Source organism: Patiria miniata, unplaced genomic scaffold, assembly GCF_015706575.1.
Source record: "Patiria miniata isolate m_02_andy unplaced genomic scaffold, ASM1570657v1 HiC_scaffold_7, whole genome shotgun sequence".
NCBI lineage: Eukaryota > Metazoa > Echinodermata > Asteroidea > Valvatida > Asterinidae > Patiria > Patiria miniata.
Window position 1 is genome coordinate 19,355,077 of NW_024037074.1, and position 20,876 is coordinate 19,375,952.

Consider the following 20,876-nt stretch of genomic DNA (forward strand, 5'->3'; position numbering starts at 1 on the left):
GGGGTTTAATTAGGCCCTGTCACGCGCACCTCCAAAAATAACAGAAAAATTCTGCAAATTTACAGTTTAATATTCTAGCCCAGTTGTCAATTTCCTCTTTTTGCGAAGATTGACAGCAAGATACATTTATGTCTGGGTGACAGTTTAAAATAAAAACAATCTCTCCTTTTTCTTTTTTTATTCATGTGCCATCAAATTAAACACACAACCAAATGAACCAAGAAACAACGAAATACGTAACATCTAATGGTCCCCTTTCTTCAAAATTCAAAATCAATATTACTGCCACATCTCAAAAATTCACTTTGAAAACTAGTTGGTCATGCCTATCCAAGTATAAAAAATGAAAGCCCGTTAAAAATAATAGTAATAATGATGCATCGAAAATCCTGTAAGATATAAACCTTTTTTCCTGAACTACATGACTTAATTGACAAGGATTTATTACATAAGTTGTAAGATCCTTTACTCTAATCATCTTGAATTTTTGTTTTCAGGAAAAGTGTTGTAACTACATCCGGGTCCTGTTGCTGCAAGGGGAGCGAGTCTTTGCTTGTGGAACCAACGCTTTCTCACCGACGTGCACATGGCGACAGGTATTACATTTATTCATTTTATTGACCTTTAGACTTTTTTTTTTATTGTCATAATCCCAAGGGTTCCTCAAAAGTGCCTAATGGACTGTAGCTTGGAAGGCCAAGGAAAAATAAGTAGAGAAGACTATCCAGAAATGTTACCAGAGAGAACCTGGATTCTTTCAAATGGTCACCTGAAAAAATCCATTTCTGTAGGATTCAGGAGCCAATTTCAGAAATTTGCTCAGCACAGAAAATATATGCTTAGCAAAGACAGGTAACCAGCCAAAATGTCATTGGATGCATATTGCTTCGTGACTGGTTCCCTGATAATTGCTGCTGAGCACATAAATCTGCTGAGTAATATTTGGCCGTGTCCGAATTTCTTGGCTACGGCTTGAAATTACATACGTAAGCAGTAAGCAGATTCAGTCAGCTGAAGCTGCTTACCAGCTACATTGAATACGCCCAAGGTTTCCCAATTTTTATTGAACCGAACTGCTTTTTTATTCTGTGACTTTCGGAATATTTGCTTGATGCCCCTTGTCGCAGGAACACTCAATAAAGATTGCTTGTGTGTGCATTCTTTCAAACCTTGTAACAGAAATCCAACCTGACCCTTGTCGAGGAGAGTGTGACGGGCATTGCGCGCTGCCCTTACGACCCCAGCAGCAACACCACGGCGCTCTTTACGCAAGACGGCGACCTGTACAGCGCCACCGTTATGGACTTCACGGCCCGCGATCCCGTACTGTACCGCACGCTGGGGAGCTCGCGCCCGCTGCGGACTGCTCAGCTCAACTCCAAGTGGTTGAATGGTGAGTAAAAATCCTCATAGAAATTCTCAAGATGACTCTCAGAGTCGCGCCGAGCCAACTAGTATTGGGAGTGATTCGGTTGGATCCAAAATAGATTTTGTTTTCAGACAGAGAAATATTATGTTCATATTCCATGGAGTAGACTCTGGAATCGTTAGAAACAACAACAGTTTATTTTTCTCACATAGTCCTAATTATTTCAAATGCTGAACTTAATATTTAGAATTAATCATTTGGGAGCGAGTCTCAAACGACAGGCTAAAACTCGAAGGAAGACTTTTTTTCTCATGTTGGTACCCATGCATACTGGTCGTGATTTGCCCTCAACAACAACAAAAGTACAATTTACACACCATAGAATTTGTTACCAGTCAAATATAAAGCAAAACATTTATCCAGTGATTTAGATTTTTCAACCCTTGTTGAGGCACATTTTCTCGATTGACTTGAAACTGGAAAAAAATACAAAAACACAGTATAGAAAAGTCTCATGTGCTTCAGCATGTTTTCAACACCTGGATGTTATGGCCGGCCTTTACTTGCATGGACTACGTCTGCAGCCTGGGCTCTCTCTAGAGTATTTTGGGACTGAGCAAGTGTTGTCTGTGCCGGGCGCTTGGCATTGAACTAGTTTCAATGTTTGACGGTGTTTATTGAGGTTTCCTTCTTCCGTGTAAGTGTATTTAACATTGAAACTCAAGTCACATAGTGATGCAGCAAGTTTCTCCGGCACAACATGGTGGGCTTGTTGTGTGTGAGTGTGTATGCGCTGCTTTCTAGCAATGATAGACGTACCCGGTACATGTGGGTCCAGTTCCACATGTTGGCATGGGATTTCATTATAAGGTTTTGAGTTTATCGAGGAACGACAGCTTACATCAGTGGTGCACCCAAGGGGCGGGACTCAGGGGGCTTGTGCCCCCCCCCCCCCCCAAGAGGTTGACAAATTTTTCATATTTGGGGGGTCAATTTTTATTTTATTCCCACGATTTGATCGTGGTGATATGTATGTGGCCTATAGTATAATAGGTTGTAAATGGCGCCACCAACGTCAAAATAGTCCGTTCCCCCCCCCCCCCCCCAAATTATTTTCTGCATCCACAAATTTCGGGCAACATTTTTTGGGGAAAAAAAACAAACTTCTAAATAAATTTGGAAGAAAAATTTGTGAGCCCTCCCCCCCCCCCCTCCAAGCCAAATCCTGGGTGCGCCACTGGCTTACATACTTCAATAACTTCCTATATTTGATTGTTGAATCTTCGGCACCGACTCTGCTCTGTAATGCCGCTGAGGGCGCCATCAATGTGTATCTACCAAAAGGCGCGCCTCGAAACTTGCGCGGAGTTGGAAAACAATCCTCGCTCCTGAAATATTGGCCACTGGGACAAAGCAAGTTTTTTTTTAGTTTGTCTGTGTGCCTCACCCGCCCAAAAGAGTTAAATTTTATTTATGAGGGCGCCATCAATGTGTATCTGCCAAAAGGCGCGCCTCGAAACTTGCGCGGAGTTGGAAAACAATCCTTGCTCCTGAAATATTGGCCACTGGGACAAAGCAAGTTTTTTTTTAGTTTGTCTGTGTGCCTCGCCCGCCCAAAAGAGTTAAATTTTATTAAGTCTGGGCTGATAAAAGTGTATATTTTGCTTGCCACACTCCGACAGAAAGACAATACCTAGCATCCTAAGGGAGTAAAAAAAACAAGCGAAAGCCAAAAAAAAAAAAGTGAGACATCACTCGCTTGAGCGACAGCGTGAAAAATAATGTGCGGTCCGCTGGGAGCGAAAGGGGAGTGGCTTTTTGGGGGTTTTGTTAAGTTTCGATCCTAATCTCTGGGCTAATCTAATCAGCTCCAGTAGTAGCTCTAATGTCCTGACCTACATGCTAGGAGTTTCGGTAAAAACAGCTCTCTCGTGCCCTGTTTACAAAAATGTTGAAGGAGGGGGGGGGGGGGGGGAGGGGGAGAGTCCTTTCCTGCGTAGGCCGTGCGCTCCGACTGTTGATTTAGCTTCAGGTGTGCATAGCCGACAGGAATATACCTGAGTCTGGCCTACTTTGCTAGAGCCTAAGGCGACTACTACACGACTACACGTACATATGTGTGCCTTCGCACTTTTTGATAAAAAATGGTTTTGATAAAAATGGGGCTTGTGATGTCCCCTGATGCCTAAGGATTGTAAAAAGAGATGTTCTGAGCTCCCACTGCCAAGTTCATACTCTCAGTGGATTATTGTTATTCGCATGGACTGACTAAATTTGCAGTTTTATAAAAGAAAATTATACCTAACTCACAGACAGGAGGTACTTTTCAGCAATTGTTTCAAGGGATCATTGTCTTTGTCAATCATTCTCTTAGACGTGATTCCAAAGTGACTAATTAGGATATTTTTTAGGTAACTATGGATCCCCTTTACTTACATAAGCTGCATGTTACACAAAGTATCTGTAGATATATTCGTATTGAAGCATCCATCATATTTGGTCGATTCGATCGTCGGAACGAAACTTAGTCTAACAGTCACCCCGTCAGCGTTGTAAAGTTCAGATGCTCACCCATGTGGGATCCGAAGCAGGCAACCTCTGTCACACCAGATGTCTTGACTGCTCCACCGGTTTGAGTTGGCCGACCTAAACACTGACCTGACTCTCCAACAGCAGCTAGCTACTGTCGGCCCCATCTTGATCGGTAGACTCAAGTGGTAGACTCTGCTTGATTTGTCAAAGTCACTGCTGCGATACCAGTACAGACTAGCAGGGGATAAGATCTTGGAAGATAGGGAGCTCATCCAGGAAACTCGTTTGTTTGTCCATTCGTCCCGTGAGATTAGGAACTACACGGATAAACCCCATTGAGTCATATTGGGATATCTCAGACGGGTTTTTGCATGAATCAACAGGAGCTGTTTTCCCCCCTATTCTCGACCCAACCACAATTCACAGATGACACGAGAGAGACTGGTGGTAGCTATTTAGGAATCGACAATGGCTTTTTTGAGTGAGCTGACAAAATGAAAGGAGTATGGTTTGAACCAGCGACCTCTTGAACACCGCACAGGAGCTCTATCGAGTGAACTTCCTTGCCCTGCACGGGCTGCCTCCCAATTTGTTCAAATTAAGTTCAAATTTTGCCTGATATTTTGAGAGTTAGCAAAGAAAGTTGATGGCAATGGGGTTTAAAGCTGCAAGCTCCAGAATATTGTATGGGAGCTTCTTCTGACTGACTTGCCTTGCCAAAAATTGGCGGTGTGCCAATTTTGTTGAAATAAAGTTCAGTTTTGATTAATATTTTGAGAAGTACAAGAGTCCCTTCATATTTAGAAGAAGAAAAAAAAAGAATACTTCCTTCCTGCTTCGTTTTCCCAGACTAGCCAAAAAAACATTGACAGAAACTCTGAGAAACACCTTGAATTTTCCAAACCGGTACACAGGTACCAATCAGTGAACGTCCCCTTTTCAATGTGAGGTCTTCCCCTTAACTGGATTTGTCAGCCAGTTTCAAGGCCGTCTTGAGGAAGCCTCAGCAAAGGGTTCAAGGAAGATACACATGTATTAAAACCCAAATATGTAATTTTTCGCAGTGACATAGTGCGCAGTGCAAGACGAAGGAAAACAGTGACATAAGTGCGATGCGCGAGGCACGCAGCCATTTCTTATTTTGGGTAATAACAGGAAATTTTCAATTTTCCGTGCCCCGTTCTCCAGTGAGTGCCGTGCGGCTCTCAGGCGGTCGCAATACAATGAAAACAGGACTGAGTTCCAGGGGCACATGAAATGCACTTGCCAATTTTTTTTTTTTTTCTCCCACGTGTTCCCCTTCTGTTTTTGCTTCACCTGTGGAGGCAAAATCTCGAGGATTTCCTCCATGTCCTTCGGGGAAGCTCCATTTTCTTCATCGCATCACTCTGTGTGTTCCTTCCAATTTGTGAAAACTGATAATTAGGAAAAGTGAAATTTGGGTTATTTTTTTTCACCAGTGGAATTGTAATGATTAACCCATTAGCACCTGTAATACATTGTATTACATTGTGGTTATTTACTGAAGAGTGAGTAATAGGCATGGCGGATTCAGGCTCTACAGTGACTAAAGGGTTAATGTATAAATCCAGCCTCATTATTTCAGACAACAAAAACAAAAAGCTCATAGTTGCAAGTCATCAAGTGGAATCCGGCGACCAGAATTAGAAGCTTTTACTGCGGTGGTGTCATGATCACGCGCATGCTGCAAACGTTCTTAAAGACGAGGGGCAGGCGCATTTTTGGTCAAAGGAGCCCGGAGTGCGTGTGTACTACCTGAGCGCGACTCAGGCAAGCCTGGTGCCGCCACTCAAAATGGCTGCCATCGGATTTGTCTACATACAAATCATTACGCATTTAAGCATGGAGCATATCTGGTCAAGTTGTAAAACATCTGCGCTAGCCAGCAGACGGTTGTGGGTGCAAGTCCCACACGAGTAAGCTTTTGAATTTTCCTGTTTAATACAAAATTGGCTGTTGTTTTCACGTTATCCCAAACTTTCAGCAAATGGTTCTCTCCTGCACTGCATGTATATCTCTTGAAGTATGAATGGTTAAAACACTAATGACATGTACACTATTTTTAATGTGGGCCAAACAAGGTGCAAAAGATGCTTAAGTGTGATGCGATCAAGCTAAATGAGTCGTTTGTCGGGAAGTTTCATTTGGAGATTCAGGCCAAAATATATAGGGCCACTTTATCACATCACTTCATCACATCTCTTGGTGTTCCGACTTCCATAATTTTTGAACTAAAGATAGTATCAGCATGCGGTTTTCACAGCAGTAATGCTGAGATTGTGCTCTTCTCAAATCTGTAAAAATAAAAAAATTGACCAGGGTCGACAAACGACTCATTTAGCTTGATCGGACTCATTTAGCTTGATCCCATCACAAATGTTTGGGTTGCCCATAGCTTGCCTGCCGGCATGACGTCACAACGTACAGCTTTAGAAATTGTCTCTAAATGCAAAAACCATTAATTGTAACTTTACACAAAATGTTGTCCCATTGCAATTTTTAAAACTATGTGCATAAATTTCCAGAGAAAAAAGTTCAGTGTACAAAACATGACCTTATTTTCTTGATGCTGCGAGTGTTTATCGAGGAAGCAGAGGTAAAGCTCCAGAGGAAAAGCAATAGTGCGATTTCATGCCCGTGTCTAAGCAGCGCCGGAGTTACTCCGCCTCGCATCCAGTGAATCATCGCAGATCCACGCGGCATCACCTGTTGCAAACGGATCAGTCCGGGTAACGGTCTACCCCGATAGCGTTTGTTGACAGTGCACATGGTGCTCGGCAATAAAACTGCGATCTCTTAATTGGAATGTCATTGCGTCGTTTCTGTCTTTTCCTACTTGTTTTTTTTTTTTCAATTTGGCTCAGTCATGTTGCGTGTGGGGGGAGTCTTGTCAGTCGCAAACAAATTACACAGAAACGAGGCCAAACACTTTCTGGAAATGGAAGATCTTATGTGAGGATTTGGAAAGTCCAATGTGGCGATTTGTTGATTTGCGTTGTCACACTTGGGAGTCCTGATCATTGCTGAGTTGTTCCAAAATTAGATCAAACGGATGCTTACATTTAGGGTGTTGTTGCACTATCTTTTCGAGGGGTACATTCATGTCCAGAGAAGTGGAGTCATACTTGTAGACGCTAGTTTTTATCTTGTAGATTTTGGGAATTTGGAAGCAGGATGTATGGCTTGTATACTTGTTTGCATCTGTGAACAAAATCTGAGAGAGTGTTACATCAGTAGAATACTTCTTTGTAGTTTGTGAAGAACGAAATGGTAACCCCGTAAAGATTTTGAATCACAACAGATTGTAAACATTTATCAACTATTTTTTTTTTCATTTTGTCAAGTCATGTTATATAATCTGAAACCAAACTTTTCCCTCAATTGCAAAACTTTACTGCAAGGAGACACTCTCCTCATATATTTGTCTTTTTAAGCAATTTTTTAATACAATTGTCTGTCAAAGGTTCACATGTAATTATTATATTTGATAGTCTTAATAGTTACCTTTCAGAGTCTGATTTTGTTAAGTATGACGTAGCTTGTGAGGTCATCATGACCTCTTCATTCAGCGTTGTGGCTAAATCCCTCTGCTCACGTGACCACCTTTGGAGCGGTCACGTGAGAGCAGATTGATCGTCATAGATCTCCGGCAGATCAGGGAGGCCATAGAGATCAATACCCGCGGGGTATGACCTGCCCGCCATCTATGAGGATCTGCTCTCATGTGACCGGTCACATGAGTGGAGGGGTTTAGCCACAACGCTGAATGAAGAGGTCATGACAACCTCGCAAGCTTAACAAAATCAGACTCTGAAAGGTAACTATTATTTCTATATCAATATGACAGAGTCCAATATCAGTATCCATGCTGCTACATTTGATAGTGGTTTTATAAAAACAGAAAATATACACGAAACAAAACAATGAGAGCTTTCTTTCCCTTGTCATTTTGCAGAGCCAAACTTCATTTCTTCATATGAGATTGGGCCGTGGGTCTACTTTTTCTTCCGAGAGAGGGCCGTGGAATTTTCAAATTGTGGCAAGGTGAGTTTTCTTATATTTACAAACTGGCATTCAGCGAGGCTGGCTTGCGTATGTAACCCTGAAATCAGGCGAAAATGCTCGGGGCGTTTTGACAGAAGACTTCTCCCCTAACATGTACATGTATTGAAGTTGTGACAGTTTCCCTTAAATGGTAACGGCTGTCTCTAAGTAGGTTTTCCTCCAATACTTCCTAGTGTTATTTCCCAGAAGATACACGAGTATGTGACTCGTTCACCTGTTGCTGTTTGTTTACTATGAGGTGCCGCTAGTACTGATTATGCAAAGTACATGTTCTTCATTTTTTGTGTTTTTGGGGTTGTACCATTCTTAATCATCAGTTATGTGTTAACCTATTGCATCCATTTTTGAGGGTTTCAGTAACAAGTTTTAAGGGAATATACAACATTTGCAAACATCAAAAAACAAAACTACCAAATTATCATGAAATACCTTACTGGACTGTTGGTGAATGACTGTCTTAAGCATCCTGTAAAATCATGGCAACTGGTGTGCTGTCATTTTCAAGAAAAATTGTATTTTCATATCAATTTCAAACGCTGGTCGGCCGACCAGCGTTGGAAAAAAAGGTTGTTTTTTTTTAATTCTGCTCCAATTTACCATATTTAGTTAGTCTGCATTTTGTTTGCAATGAATTACACACCTATGAATAGGTAAAATCAAGCTAGACTGGTTCCCTGACCTTACAATTCCTCGACGTCTATAAATTGCTCCGTTTCATCTTAAGTGACATCAGGGAACCAGACTACAGGAAAGTGATTGCTTTCTTGGTTTTTCCAGCATCTACGAAGACATAACTTCAAACAAGTCAATGTAACAATATTTGCTATAAAATAGTAAACCCCGAAATCCATCTTTTTCTGAAAATTACAGCGAAAGCAAATAATGCTGTATATTCTCTTTAAGTTTATTTGTATTTATTTATTGATGCATTTTTAAAACTTTGTTGTTTATCTTTTTATTTTTAATTGTTATTTTTGTAATAGATTTTATAATTTTTTTTTTTTGGGGGGGGGGAGAAATAATTCCATATTACAATAATTGTCACCCACTAGATATATACACGTCATCAGTCTTCATTTCTAAAACCGTGTACAGAATACTGTTTCTCTTCAATAAAATTACGTGTATTTCCCCAGGATTTCAAAATGTGACAGGGGTACACCAGTTGATTGATTACCCCACCCTCCCGTGGGGGAGGGTGAAGAAGGGAGGGGGGGGGGCAAATAAAACATTCTACAAAGAACTTCAAGAAACATTCTTGTAGGGACGGCAGGATTCTTCTGTTTTTTTACCGTGGGGTTCTGTTATCAGTTTCCTTTCCCTCGGGGAATCCAGTGAAATACGATACTTCAAGCTGAGAATTGGGGGGGGGGGGGGTCGTCTTCTGGGAGGAATCAAGGGGTAAACTTGTTTTTTGAGTCCGTCCGTCGTCGGAGAATTGATGCCTGGGCTGTTTAGCAGAAGAAAATGATTTAAAGTGACTTTCACTCTGACATTAAGGCATCCTAGAAAGACATTTGTTTCTTCTGTTTTAGATTGTAAAACCGTCAGAATGGATCAAAGAAGTATCAAATTTCAAAAAAGAAAAAAATCCATCTCAAAATGCCAAGTTTCGGAGGGCAAGTTCCTCTCGGAGCTTCCTTTAAAGGAGTCTTCAGATTATAATCCCATTTATCATCATTTCCTGGGGGTAGGAAGTGCAAATTTGGCGGCCCCTGTACCCTTGGATAATTAATTATTGCACTAATCATCTTGGATCGTATCTTTGAGATTTTGGAGACCCCATGTCCAATCCTCTGATACTACCCCTCCCTCATATAGCCCCCCTTTCCATGTTTGTCAAACATACAGCTGTCATGGCCATGTAACATGTGTGTAGCATTGACCCTCTTTCCTATAAACATCCTATGTAATGATTTCCTTCGCCAACTTTTACCTCCTCAGAGAACTAAACTTTTATTTCCCTCATTTTTTTATCTCGTTAACCGCTGGTAAGCCCTCGACATGAAGGATTGTGCAAATTGGAAACCCACTCCTTATTTTTCAAAGAGTGACAACAACTTTTGAGAGAGAAATTTATCCAGTTCCATAGTGTGAACTCAAGTACTGTCTTCCAACTTTTAGTGGATGATATAGAGCAAACTTGTAATCCTTGGCAAAAAAGATAGAAGATGATCTGCTTAGGGTAGACTTGTTTAACAAGTTCTCCTGGAGAACCAGCTAGAAAAGATAAATTGGGAATAACAACGCTGCAGTGTAGTAATCGAGTCACCAATGTCGAGTCTGAGTCCTGAGTCACAAGCCTAGAGTCCGAGTCTCAAGTCACAAGCCTCAAGTCCGAGTCTCGAGTCACAAGCCTCAAGTCCGAGTCCGAATCACGACATCACTTCCCATCCCTACATTATGTTTTTTTCTTTTGATAAAAATGCTTGACTTGAGTCATGAGTCACCAAGCTCGAGTCCAAGTCATCATGGCCGAGTCCGAGTCATTTTCCAATGTGACTCGAGTCCAAGTCACAAAAATTGTGACTCGTATCCAACTCGAGTCCGAGTCCTGGACTTGGGTCCCACAACACTGCAACGCTGTAGATTTAAAAGTCAGTATGACCTGAAGTTCTTGAAAACTTCTGCATAATAGCCCTTTGATTTAAGAAACATGACGTGGCTAAGCTAAAGGTTAGAGCAAAACTGTTTGATTTTAAACAACGTCAAAGAGAGCCACATAACATGCCTGAATGGTAACACATAACATTCTTTTTGTGGTCTGACGGGGATGTTATCATAACTCACTCCCACTCTTGATGGTTTCGATTGTCAGTCCAGGATGGATTCCAAATTGGTCCCATCCTCGTTCTCTGTCTGTGAAACTCGCTCGGGCCGGGCTCTCGGCCAGTGGCTTGGACAGTCTAGTCAAACTTTTGGAGACTTTTGAGTTCACGAGAATTTGGTGAATTTTGACACTTGCTGAGGGAGGTAGGGGGAAGAAGGCATTGCAAATTAACCGAAGCAATTCTCGTTTTCCCAAGGGAGGGTGGGATTATTGGATACGTGAGGTGGAGTGGTTCTGAGGAGCAACCGTCTCAGCACAGGGTTTGACAACTTGTTAAGAGGGAAGGCTCCCTGATCCTAGTTTATCATGGTATTAGGGGGCAGGGCATTGTGAAGTACATGTATATGGCCCAGCCCTGATTGATGCAGACTACAGACAACATCATGTAAATTGCCTGGTTAGACAAGCTGTCGTGCTAGATCAGACCCTTGCACCAAAAATGCCGCTTTTTTTAAACAAAAAATGAGCTTTAACCCTAAAGGAGAGTTGGAGGGATATGTGTTCCTCCCCCCCCCCATCCCCCAGTTTATGTTTCCCAATATCTCTTCCATTTGTTTTCTGATGTTTTGCACATGTTTTAGCATTTATTTTTATGAAACCTAGACTTTGACGCATTGTCCTTGCAGAATGTCAGACTAATACCTAGGCTCTTCAACGGTTTCAGTTTAATCTTCAAAGGTTTCAGTTTAATAAAACTGCTCTGTTGAGTCATGGACTCAGTGTTCTGTTCCTCCACGGTTGAGTTTATGGTATGGTGATCAGTAGAACAACTGTGCAGCATGCAGCGCATGCCACCAAAGTACAAAGACTCCTTTACAGTTTCACTGAATCATAGGTACAAAATACAATGTTACTTTGCATTCGGGGAATGATGGTGCAGTTTTTTGGCCAACAGGAAAAGGATTAGGGCCCGTAGCACATTGCTGAGCAAGATGTACTCATCATTACCTCCCCAAGGACAACATGGAGGCGCAACTCCCCCCCCCCCTCACCTTCTCCCCTGTTCCATTTCATGAGAAATGTTTGGCTATGGGCTGTCAGCCTGCATACAACTTGTCACTTGAAATTTTAAGCAAACTTGCGGTTTGAGGGATTGTACCTGTCATGAGTGTGATTCTCGTGATCCAAAAACCACTGTACTCTCTGGAATAGTTTCCCTCAAATCTTAAATGAACAAAAGACACCAACTTAATTGTGCCTATCTCAAACTATTTCCACTGTGCCCCTTCAAAACATACTATGCACCCTCAGAAGTTTTTTTTCTTTTCCTTTTTTAGGATGACTAAATCCCTTCTTTCCCTACCCTGCCAAGTGTAATGTTGCAACTGGTATTTGGGGGTCCTTTTGCCAACAAAAGTTCCACTGCCCATTTTTTTTTTTTTTTTTTTAAGATGATGGCTCGATAACCATTGAAATCAAAGTGCATGAAGTTTAGATATAAAGCCACGAAATCCCGCCGCCTCCCGTGACTGGACTGAGAAATTCCTGCAAGATCCTCCCAATCGTCGAGGTGCGAAACTGGCTTGTCAAGTTGAAGAGTTTGTAACGAATCATTTGCTTGATCAAAGTTTCTTTGTGAATTTGTTATCCAGTGGCAAGATTCAGCATTGCTTTCCCCTCTACTATATGATGTACAGTTTGCTGTTTGGATGAACAATGAAACAATCTTGATTATGGGATGAACTACCGGCCTGCATTAAAGATACAATTATCCATAGTTTATCCTCCTTTACAATATCCATAGTTTATCCTCCTTTACAAATTCTCTCAGAAATCATTTATTAGTCCCTGGCCAGGAGGTCCCCTTGACCAAAACAGTTTAAATTTCTAGTTGCCTTGCCCATTCAAATACCTTGCTGCTTGTTTTTTTTTCTCAATTTTATAGTGCCTTTTGCATTATAATTCACTCGAATCTCTCTTACCGAATCTGTATTTTTTAATGCCCATTTGTGCTTTTAAAGTTTTAACTGCTTGTATAGTTCTATATTCTTATACTGTAAGCCATGTTTTAATAATGTCCATTTGTAATGTCCTTTTGTATTGTCTCTTCTTAAATTGTGGCATCAGGAGATTAACTCGATAGTAATTTAGTTTACTTTTTTAAAATCCATCAGGGGTGCTACTTTTTTTTCTTCTCTTTTTCTTGTTCTCTCTCCTAACTGTATGTGCCTGTTTTTTATTGTCTGTACTTGAATTTTTACCTGTGAAATTAATAAATGAAATGAAATGAAATGAAATGAAAGAAAAAAACCCACTGTCTATGCACTGCTGTAAAACACTTTTGAAGAATCGTGGTCTAATTTCATTGATCGGCCTAGGGATAAGCTTAAATGTTACTTCAAGTTCTAAGTTATGTTTAATAACGAAATAGAATGAATGGGTAGGCATACTTGGCTGAGAACTAGTACTAGTCACAAGAACTGTGCTGCCCATTGCACTGCCACTGATAATTAATATGTCTTTGTGCTCAGACCGGAACCCCTCATAAATTTACCGTTTAATATTGGCTGCTAAAACAGATATTTCTCAGCAGTATTTTCATCTGCCCAGCACAATCGGCAGTGATGTAATGCAACTTTAGACTTATTTGGCTTTGGGGTCGGCTTAGCATGAAAGTAGACCCAGGAGATTGGGAAACAGTGAGAGATTTCTTTGTGGCGATTGAAAGGAACAAACCAAAAAACATAGGAACCAATTACAGAATAATTCTAGTGTCTGTCAACGGGTTGAACATGGAGTGACCTCAACTGCACTTGTAGGTCTGAATGGAACTCAACCTGTTGGAATCAATATTTCTCTGATATTATAGAAAAAAAAGACAGGAATAACAGTCAACATCCGGAAAGTCTGGTGAGCCTGTTGAGGCAGAAGCAACGCTCTGTCAGAAAAGGTCAAGCGATATCTTGGACAGAGAGCAGGTGTACAAATATGAATTCAGGTGTAACTTTTGACTTTTTTCAACAAGGTTGCAAAAGTTTGCTCAGAGAAGTACAGGAGAAGTTAAGGGCGGCATTTTTTCCCCTTCCCAGCAAGTGGGAGATTCTCTACCCAGACTTACTAGCAGAGAACAGCTGGACAACATTGAGTCAGTAAATCTGACCACTTCGATCAGAATTTTGAGTTGTTTCCAGCCAGGTGCAGCTTCTGGATTTCTTCCGGATTTCCTCAAAAACGTTTCTGGTCAGTTTCAAGTTTCCACCCCAGCTGACCATATCTTTGGACTGGTTGTAAATTTTCCCAAAGAGAGAGGGAAAGTTGTTTCGCAGACAGGAAACAAACAGTACCTCCAGCAACTCGGCAGGTCCTCCCCGTAGTTTTGAAAATCTAAATGAAAATAGTCCTGCGATGCCAGAATTTGCTTTACCGGAGGATAACAAGGAAACTGAAGCGGAACTGTTGACTTTCCAGAGTTTTTTTCGTGTGGTTTTATCAAGACGTTTGTAATTTTTTTTTGCAAGGTCTGCATAAAAAGAGGATAAAGTTGTCAAGGCTTGACAGGGACAGCTATTGACACATTGCTAACAGTTGTTCAAACAAGCGGGCAGGAAATGGGAGGTGTTGAAAAAAATTGAAGACCCACGTCCCCCCCCCCCCCAAAAAAAAAAATCGGAGAGAAAAAAAAAGAAGTGTATCCCAGACATTTTCTGTTTCATCCACATTGGTGATAGCTTTTATTCGTCGTAGTGTCAGACTTTTACAAAAATACGGGAAGGAGGGGTGGGTTTGAAAAACAGGTTGCTGGTATCCTGTCAGCGGTTCCTGCATCAGATGATGGATTGTCTTTTGGGGATCGAGGTTTTTAAAAGTAGGCAGCTGACCAGACTGTCTGAGCAGAAGACGGATCATTGGCTAATCAGCTGAAAGGATCTCCCACTTTCCCCAGCAGGTGACAAACAGGGTGCAATCAAATGTTTCCATCATGTATCTCCGGTGGACAGATGGGTCTTTTGACCACCTGTGGCGGTGGGGCAGATCGCAGTTTATCACTTTTGATGTTACACTTTGAATACAATATCTGGACCAAGGGCGTAAATCGCTTCCCAAAAGTGGGGGGGGGGGGGGGGGACGGGACATACCTTGATCAGAAGTAATGCGAGGGCAAAGTGCAAAGCCCTAAGGCGTCAGGTTCAGGGCCCACATAAGGGCCCCGAAAAATGTTAGATTCTAGACGCTCTGTGGTGCAATCTGAGGCAGTTTCCGACCACTTTAACCATTTTTTTTAAACAAAAGATCATCATTTAAACACCATTTTCAAGTTTGGAGTTATGAATCAGCTATTCTGAGCTATAGAATCATATGTAGGCTACAATTTTTATTCAGGGACGAAAAAAGTGGGGGGGGGGAGGGTGATAGATATGATATTTGACCAGTAGTTATAATGCAGTGCCTGAAAGTGTAATTGGACAAATTGATAATTGAAGAGAAACACGGTATTTTGTTACAAAATCAAACTTACTTGTTTTGTTGACTTCTTCGAGCAACATCGTTGCCCTTCGTCAGAAGTGTCTTAGAAATTAAAGTCATTTCCAGTATGGAATTAATTTTTTTACTGATACTATTCGTTATTGAAAAGAAATTGCCACTATTAAATTAGAACAAAATTAACCATCTTGTAAAAGAAACGTGTGATGTCAGAAAAGAAATTTGAAATGTGAAAAATATAAAACCTATCCACTGTGTCCCTTCTGGGCTACCTTACAAGGTATTTTTTCCCCATGTCTGTCTTTGAAGACCAGAATCTTACTGACTGACTTATGGGTGTTACATGACACAGGCTTGTAGCTTGGAAGCTGTAGCAAAGCTTTGGGAAATTTCTCTGGGGAAAACTGGAATTTTAAGAATACAGCAAAAAATCTGAATACAGCAAAAAATGTACTTATTTCCCCATATGTGCAGTAAAATTGGGGCATGCATACATGTACTTGTACATGTACGTATCTGGGAGCTCAGCACATAGCACAACTTACATGTTCACAGAAAATTTGGCTGTTCAGGTTTTCAAATAGAGCTAACAACTTAAGAAAGCCTCCATAGTCCGTACAGGATTCTTGAGAATTTTTCTACCTTGAGCTCCCTTAAATAGAAAAAAAATCGGCCAAGCGGGCGAAACCGTTTTAATTGAGTCCTAGGGTCAGACTGCTAGACTTTGGGAAACGCTTCGGGAGGGTGCGGGGAGAAAATATGAAAACATCCCACTCATAACAGGTGTCAAAACAGTGTTTTGAAAGTATAACTTTTTTTTTTGCCGAGGAGAGATTTTGAGCTAGGGATCGTCGGGGTCATTTGTTTTGTATCGCAAGGAGTGGGTGTTGCCGGGTTCTTTACTCCCCTGCGGGTTTTCGCAGCGATACAGGAGACTGAGACGTATCGGTCTCCTACAGGATCAGTTCCCAACACGCCAACAGCTCAAAATCTCATATTTTACCCAATTAGTTAATAGTTTATTTACTGTGTATAGTATATTAACTCCGAGGTGTCAGTTTATTCAATTATTGGTGACCCAGGGGCGGAAATTTAAACCGCATTTTGTTATAAACTCGTTGTGTGTTTTCTTTCTCCCGCCTGTTGAGGTCAGAGGTTAGAGGTAATTTGCATATCTGGGTCAGCAATTTGTCTGTTAGGATTCGATGATTTCTTCAACTGTGTCTTAGTTTTCAGGGGTTACACCAGTTGTGTATTAGTCTATAAAAAAAATGTTTTTGTCCATAACAATTGTTTGGCAAATCAGAAAAGATTTTTGAAAGTACAACATGTGGTACTTTCGACTGCCAAGTCTCCAAATTAATGACAAAATCCTCCCAAAGGAACTCATGAGAATGTCTTGCAATTTGTGAGTTTGGGATGAAGTTACAGCACTACAAGGACTTCTTGTATTTCTTTCAATCCTGTAGGCCTTAAAGTATATAAGGAACCAGAGGAGAAATCTGTTGGGAGTGGGAAAAGGGCCTTGGCTTTCTAGACATTTCTCTAAGAGACTCCAAGCCTCCAAAAATGTGAAACTTGATCAAATTTGACCCAGTTATGGGGAAACACTGGGAAGATTTTTGTTTCCTTATTGATTGATGGTTGTAAGTAATACTCACCAAGTTGCTCCAGGGAGTAAGAATTATTATGGTGTCACGCTACCTTTTAAAAAATCATTCTGTTATAGTTTAAAGGTGATGTACAACATTTGCAAACATCAAAAAAACCCAAAAAAAAACCTACCAGATTATTCTGAAGTGCCTCACTTGACTCTAAGTGAATAATAGTTCCAACTGTCCTGTGAAATCATGGCACCTGGTGTGCTGTTTTCTCAAGAAAAGTGGAATTTTCGTATCAATTTGCAACGATGGTCGGCCGACCATCGTTGGAAAAAATTGACTTTTTTTTCAAATACTGCCCCCAATTTACCAAAATTTAGTAAGTCCACATTTTGTTTGAATTGGTTACACATCCGTGAACGGGTTCAAGCTAGCTAGTCTGGTTCCCTGACCTGCCAATTCCCGATTTCTGAAAATTACAGCCAAAGGAAACGTATATTACCTTTAAGCAGATAATGTTTACTTAGCAAAAAAAAAAAGCCAAATACCAGTCAGAAGCAATATACATTGCATGACATTTTGGCTGGTAACCTATTTTGCCTGAGATTGGTCCCTGATCTCGGCCCAATTTCATTGCTCAACTTACCATTAGCAAAAAAAAAACTCTGCTTACTGCGGCAGATAATTCTGTGTTTACGGTAAGTGCATTTCACGGGTCAGCGAGGCATTTTGGCTTCTGTGCATTCGTACATCCCATAACTAAGGATTCTGTGCTTACTGGGTTAGCACAGAGTTTTTCTGCTAGCACTGTCAGCAGAGAATGGTGATCATGTAAGCGCAGAATTTGGTGGTTAACAAAGTCATGAAATTGGGCCCTGTTTATCTCTGGTTGGGCTTTATAGCTCCTGAAGCATTCTCTCTGTATGTCTCCAAATCTCTCAGACACACCCACGCACCCATCCCACTCGATGCACCCTAGGGAAACCAACTAACAATCCCAACCTATTCAGATGATGTGACCCATTGCTCGGGCACCAGGGAGGCGCATTTTAAAACTTTCTCCCTTTTTCTTCTTTTCTTGTTGTAAAACGAGCCTGTTGTTCTTTTGTTCACATTGATTGGCAGGCCCAAGTGGGAATACATACAAGAGAGAGGTGCGCTGGGTCACAGTTTAATAGACAGACACGTTTGATAGAAGTCTGGCATGTGACAGCAAATTTCTGTCACCCTGGTAATCGTAGATTAAATAGATTGATATTGGAGGCTGTCTCCTGTTGTAACACGGTGAGCACAAGCTTACTCACGTACATTCTTGGCTGTGAACCTGGTGTGGTTTTTCCCAGGGACTGACTGCAGAAGTGGGGGTGGGGCAATGGTGGAAACCCCCCTTCCCTTTTTGAATGTTCTGCCCCCCCCCCCCCACCCTAGTACATTGAAGAAAATTAATGTAAAGGAGTTGAATTGCACATATTGAGAATTTTTTTTTGAAAAGGTTTGATTTGGATCCACTGAAGTTGGGATAGTAAAGCACCTTGTGGAATGTTTCTCAGACATCTCTTGACAGGCATGTCCACATCTGCCAAGAAAACAGCAAGACAATACTAGAGCAAGCTTGAAATCAAAACATACAAATGTCTTGTGCGTTTTCCCCACGGATGCATTCTTGCCCTGCCTCCAGCGTGCATGCAGGGCTATGAAGTTGATTGAATGCATCCGGAAATTTTGAACGGTAATGTCCAGCTCTAGGATTGCTGGAAACGAAAAATTGGAGGTGTGCTTCATTATGGTGGGCTAAGTTTTGAAGATAAAATTGTTATTTTTTATTGTTTATTTACAGTAGTTTAAAAACATTTGACATTTTTTGAAACATTTGATTTTTTTTTGGGGGGGGGGAATTTTCTCACAAAGGAGAAGCACAAAAGTAGGGCTCCTGTCGCTGTTTACAAATGTACCATTGGAGTCCAAACTTTAAGGCCTCAAACCACATTTCCACTTTTGAACAAAATGACAAGAACAAACTTTTGTTGTCAATCATTTTTTGGCTATTATCAAACCTTGGAATTGACAGCCTGTTACTATGCTTCTTTTAATGTCAGACTTCTAGACGTCACTGTTGGTTTTTTTATGAAGAATACCTTCAAAATCAACAGGTGGTGTGGCATCTTGAAGCTTTCATGTTGCAGGGACCTCCCCCACCCCCTCAACCCCCTTGTCACACGCCCTTGACAGCACCTTGACTGTACCCTACACCTCAAGGAAGCTTATCGTATCTCCAGGTTTCCCGCTTTTCCCAAACCTGCCACGAATCTGACTCACGTTTCAAACTGGGCGTTTGCGTTGTGTCCCTTTTTAATATTTTGTTGCTATCTCTCTCTCTCTTTCTGTGTTGAAATGACTGGAGTTTTTTTGCCTTGGGGGGTACGTCGCTCTGTGGGGCGTGACGCGCCTGTCCCGCTGAGAGACAGATATTTTTTTTTACTGGGCAAGGGCCGTCCGGGCATTCATGTGGAACATTTGTGGATTGTAGATGAAAAATGTAGATCTACAGGCGGGACTCGGTATATGTTGAAATGTGGATTCAGTTAACATGAAAAAGAGCCGATTGTGCAATGTAACGCAACAGGATCGGGTGCTAGTCATGCAGGATTTTTGCTGTTGGTAAAAGGGGAAGGGGAGGCGGGGGGATAGATTGTCAGCAAACGATAAGGTTGACTGTGAAACCGCCCCTTATCATGAAAAACGGGAAGCAGTAACGAAAACGTGAAATTGGAGACAAATGTCAGAAATGAAATTATTAAACGATTCGCCTGTTCAACAATTAGGGCCCAAACTTGTGTGCAAAGTGGGGATGAAAAACATTTGAAATACGAGCTCTTAAAAAATATCCTGAGCTTAATGCAGTCCATTAATCTTGATGTAGGCAGCATGTGCAGGTGCGCGGAGTCGTTTCATTAATTCGGTCGAGTTGTTCATTTCTTTTATATATTTTTTTCTGGAACCGCAGTGTTAATGGATGAGGTATTCCAGAAGGGGGAAGCCAATAAATGGTTGACATTTTGTGCTTCACGTGGCTGAGGTTATTTTGAAGAAAAAAACACAATAAAGAGGATTGATGTTTTTGTAGTGTAGTTTGGATTGTGAATAACTCGCCTTAGTTTTAATGGTAGAGTGCAAGTGTTGGTATTCGTATTTTGAAGGAAGTGGGTCCATGTCCTACGTTTTCTTTGTTTAAACGAAAAATGAATGTGTTTTGTTTCATATTTGTATTTTGCAGGTGGTCTACTCCAGAGTTGCTCGTGTATGCAAGGTGAGGATCTATACATTTTTTTTTTTAAATTTGCGGATGTTTTGTTTCCTTTAAGGGATTCAAAAAAATAAACCTACCAACTTTCAAATCATTAGCACCCCTTGGACAAAGACATTGACAAGATGGGGAACCGCCAACATCAGGCTGGATAGCTCAGTTGGTAGCGCGCCGGAACGGCAATCCGGAGGTCGCAGGTTCAAACCGCACCCCAGTCAATTTCTAAGTTGGTTACGTTGAGAACCCTCGTCAGCTATAACAAAAGAAGACAGGGGGACACAGGGTCAGCGAAAGATCGAAATTGATGAATCTGAGGGCAAATAAAACGAACATAGAGGTTGCTGCTGTCATTTTCTATTTTCTGCCTGCATTTTTTTTTTCGGCAACCTGGAATCACCACTAATGGTAATATCAGAATAAGATACATCACTTGATTACAACTTCACTGTAGGTTGGCACCAGCAGGATCCATGTATCAACTAGGGAGTTTTTGTACTGCCTTCCAAAACTTAAATGGAGGGACTTTGAAAACTTCGTTGACAGATGAGGGATGTACAAATGTACCTCCTGTACACTTCCATTATTGTTTGTTATTGGTTGATTGGCAAGAAGGAACACTGTCTTTATTGGATGACAACTTCATTGTTTTTGGTTTTGTTTTCGGGAGCCTGGGAACTCGTCCTTTCCCTAGCACCCGTGCCCCTTTGTCAACTCCAACAAATGTTGCCCGAC

The 20,876-nt window shown here is 41.3% G+C and overlaps 1 protein-coding gene across 4 annotated transcripts in view; it reads left to right on the top strand.

The window, feature by feature from the left end:
* Positions 1 to 20,876, top strand: part of LOC119718773 (semaphorin-5A-like) — a 126,889-nt gene that overhangs the window by 49,290 nt on the left and 56,723 nt on the right. For all 4 annotated transcript variants that reach the window (XM_038188187.1, XM_038188186.1, XM_038188185.1 and 1 more), the window contains exons 6-9: positions 498 to 596; positions 1,180 to 1,393; positions 7,878 to 7,966; positions 20,115 to 20,147. In XM_038188187.1, coding sequence (XP_038044115.1) covers positions 498 to 596; positions 1,180 to 1,393; positions 7,878 to 7,966; positions 20,115 to 20,147 — 435 coding nt within the window. The remainder of the gene's footprint in view (positions 1 to 497; positions 597 to 1,179; positions 1,394 to 7,877; positions 7,967 to 20,114; positions 20,148 to 20,876) is intronic.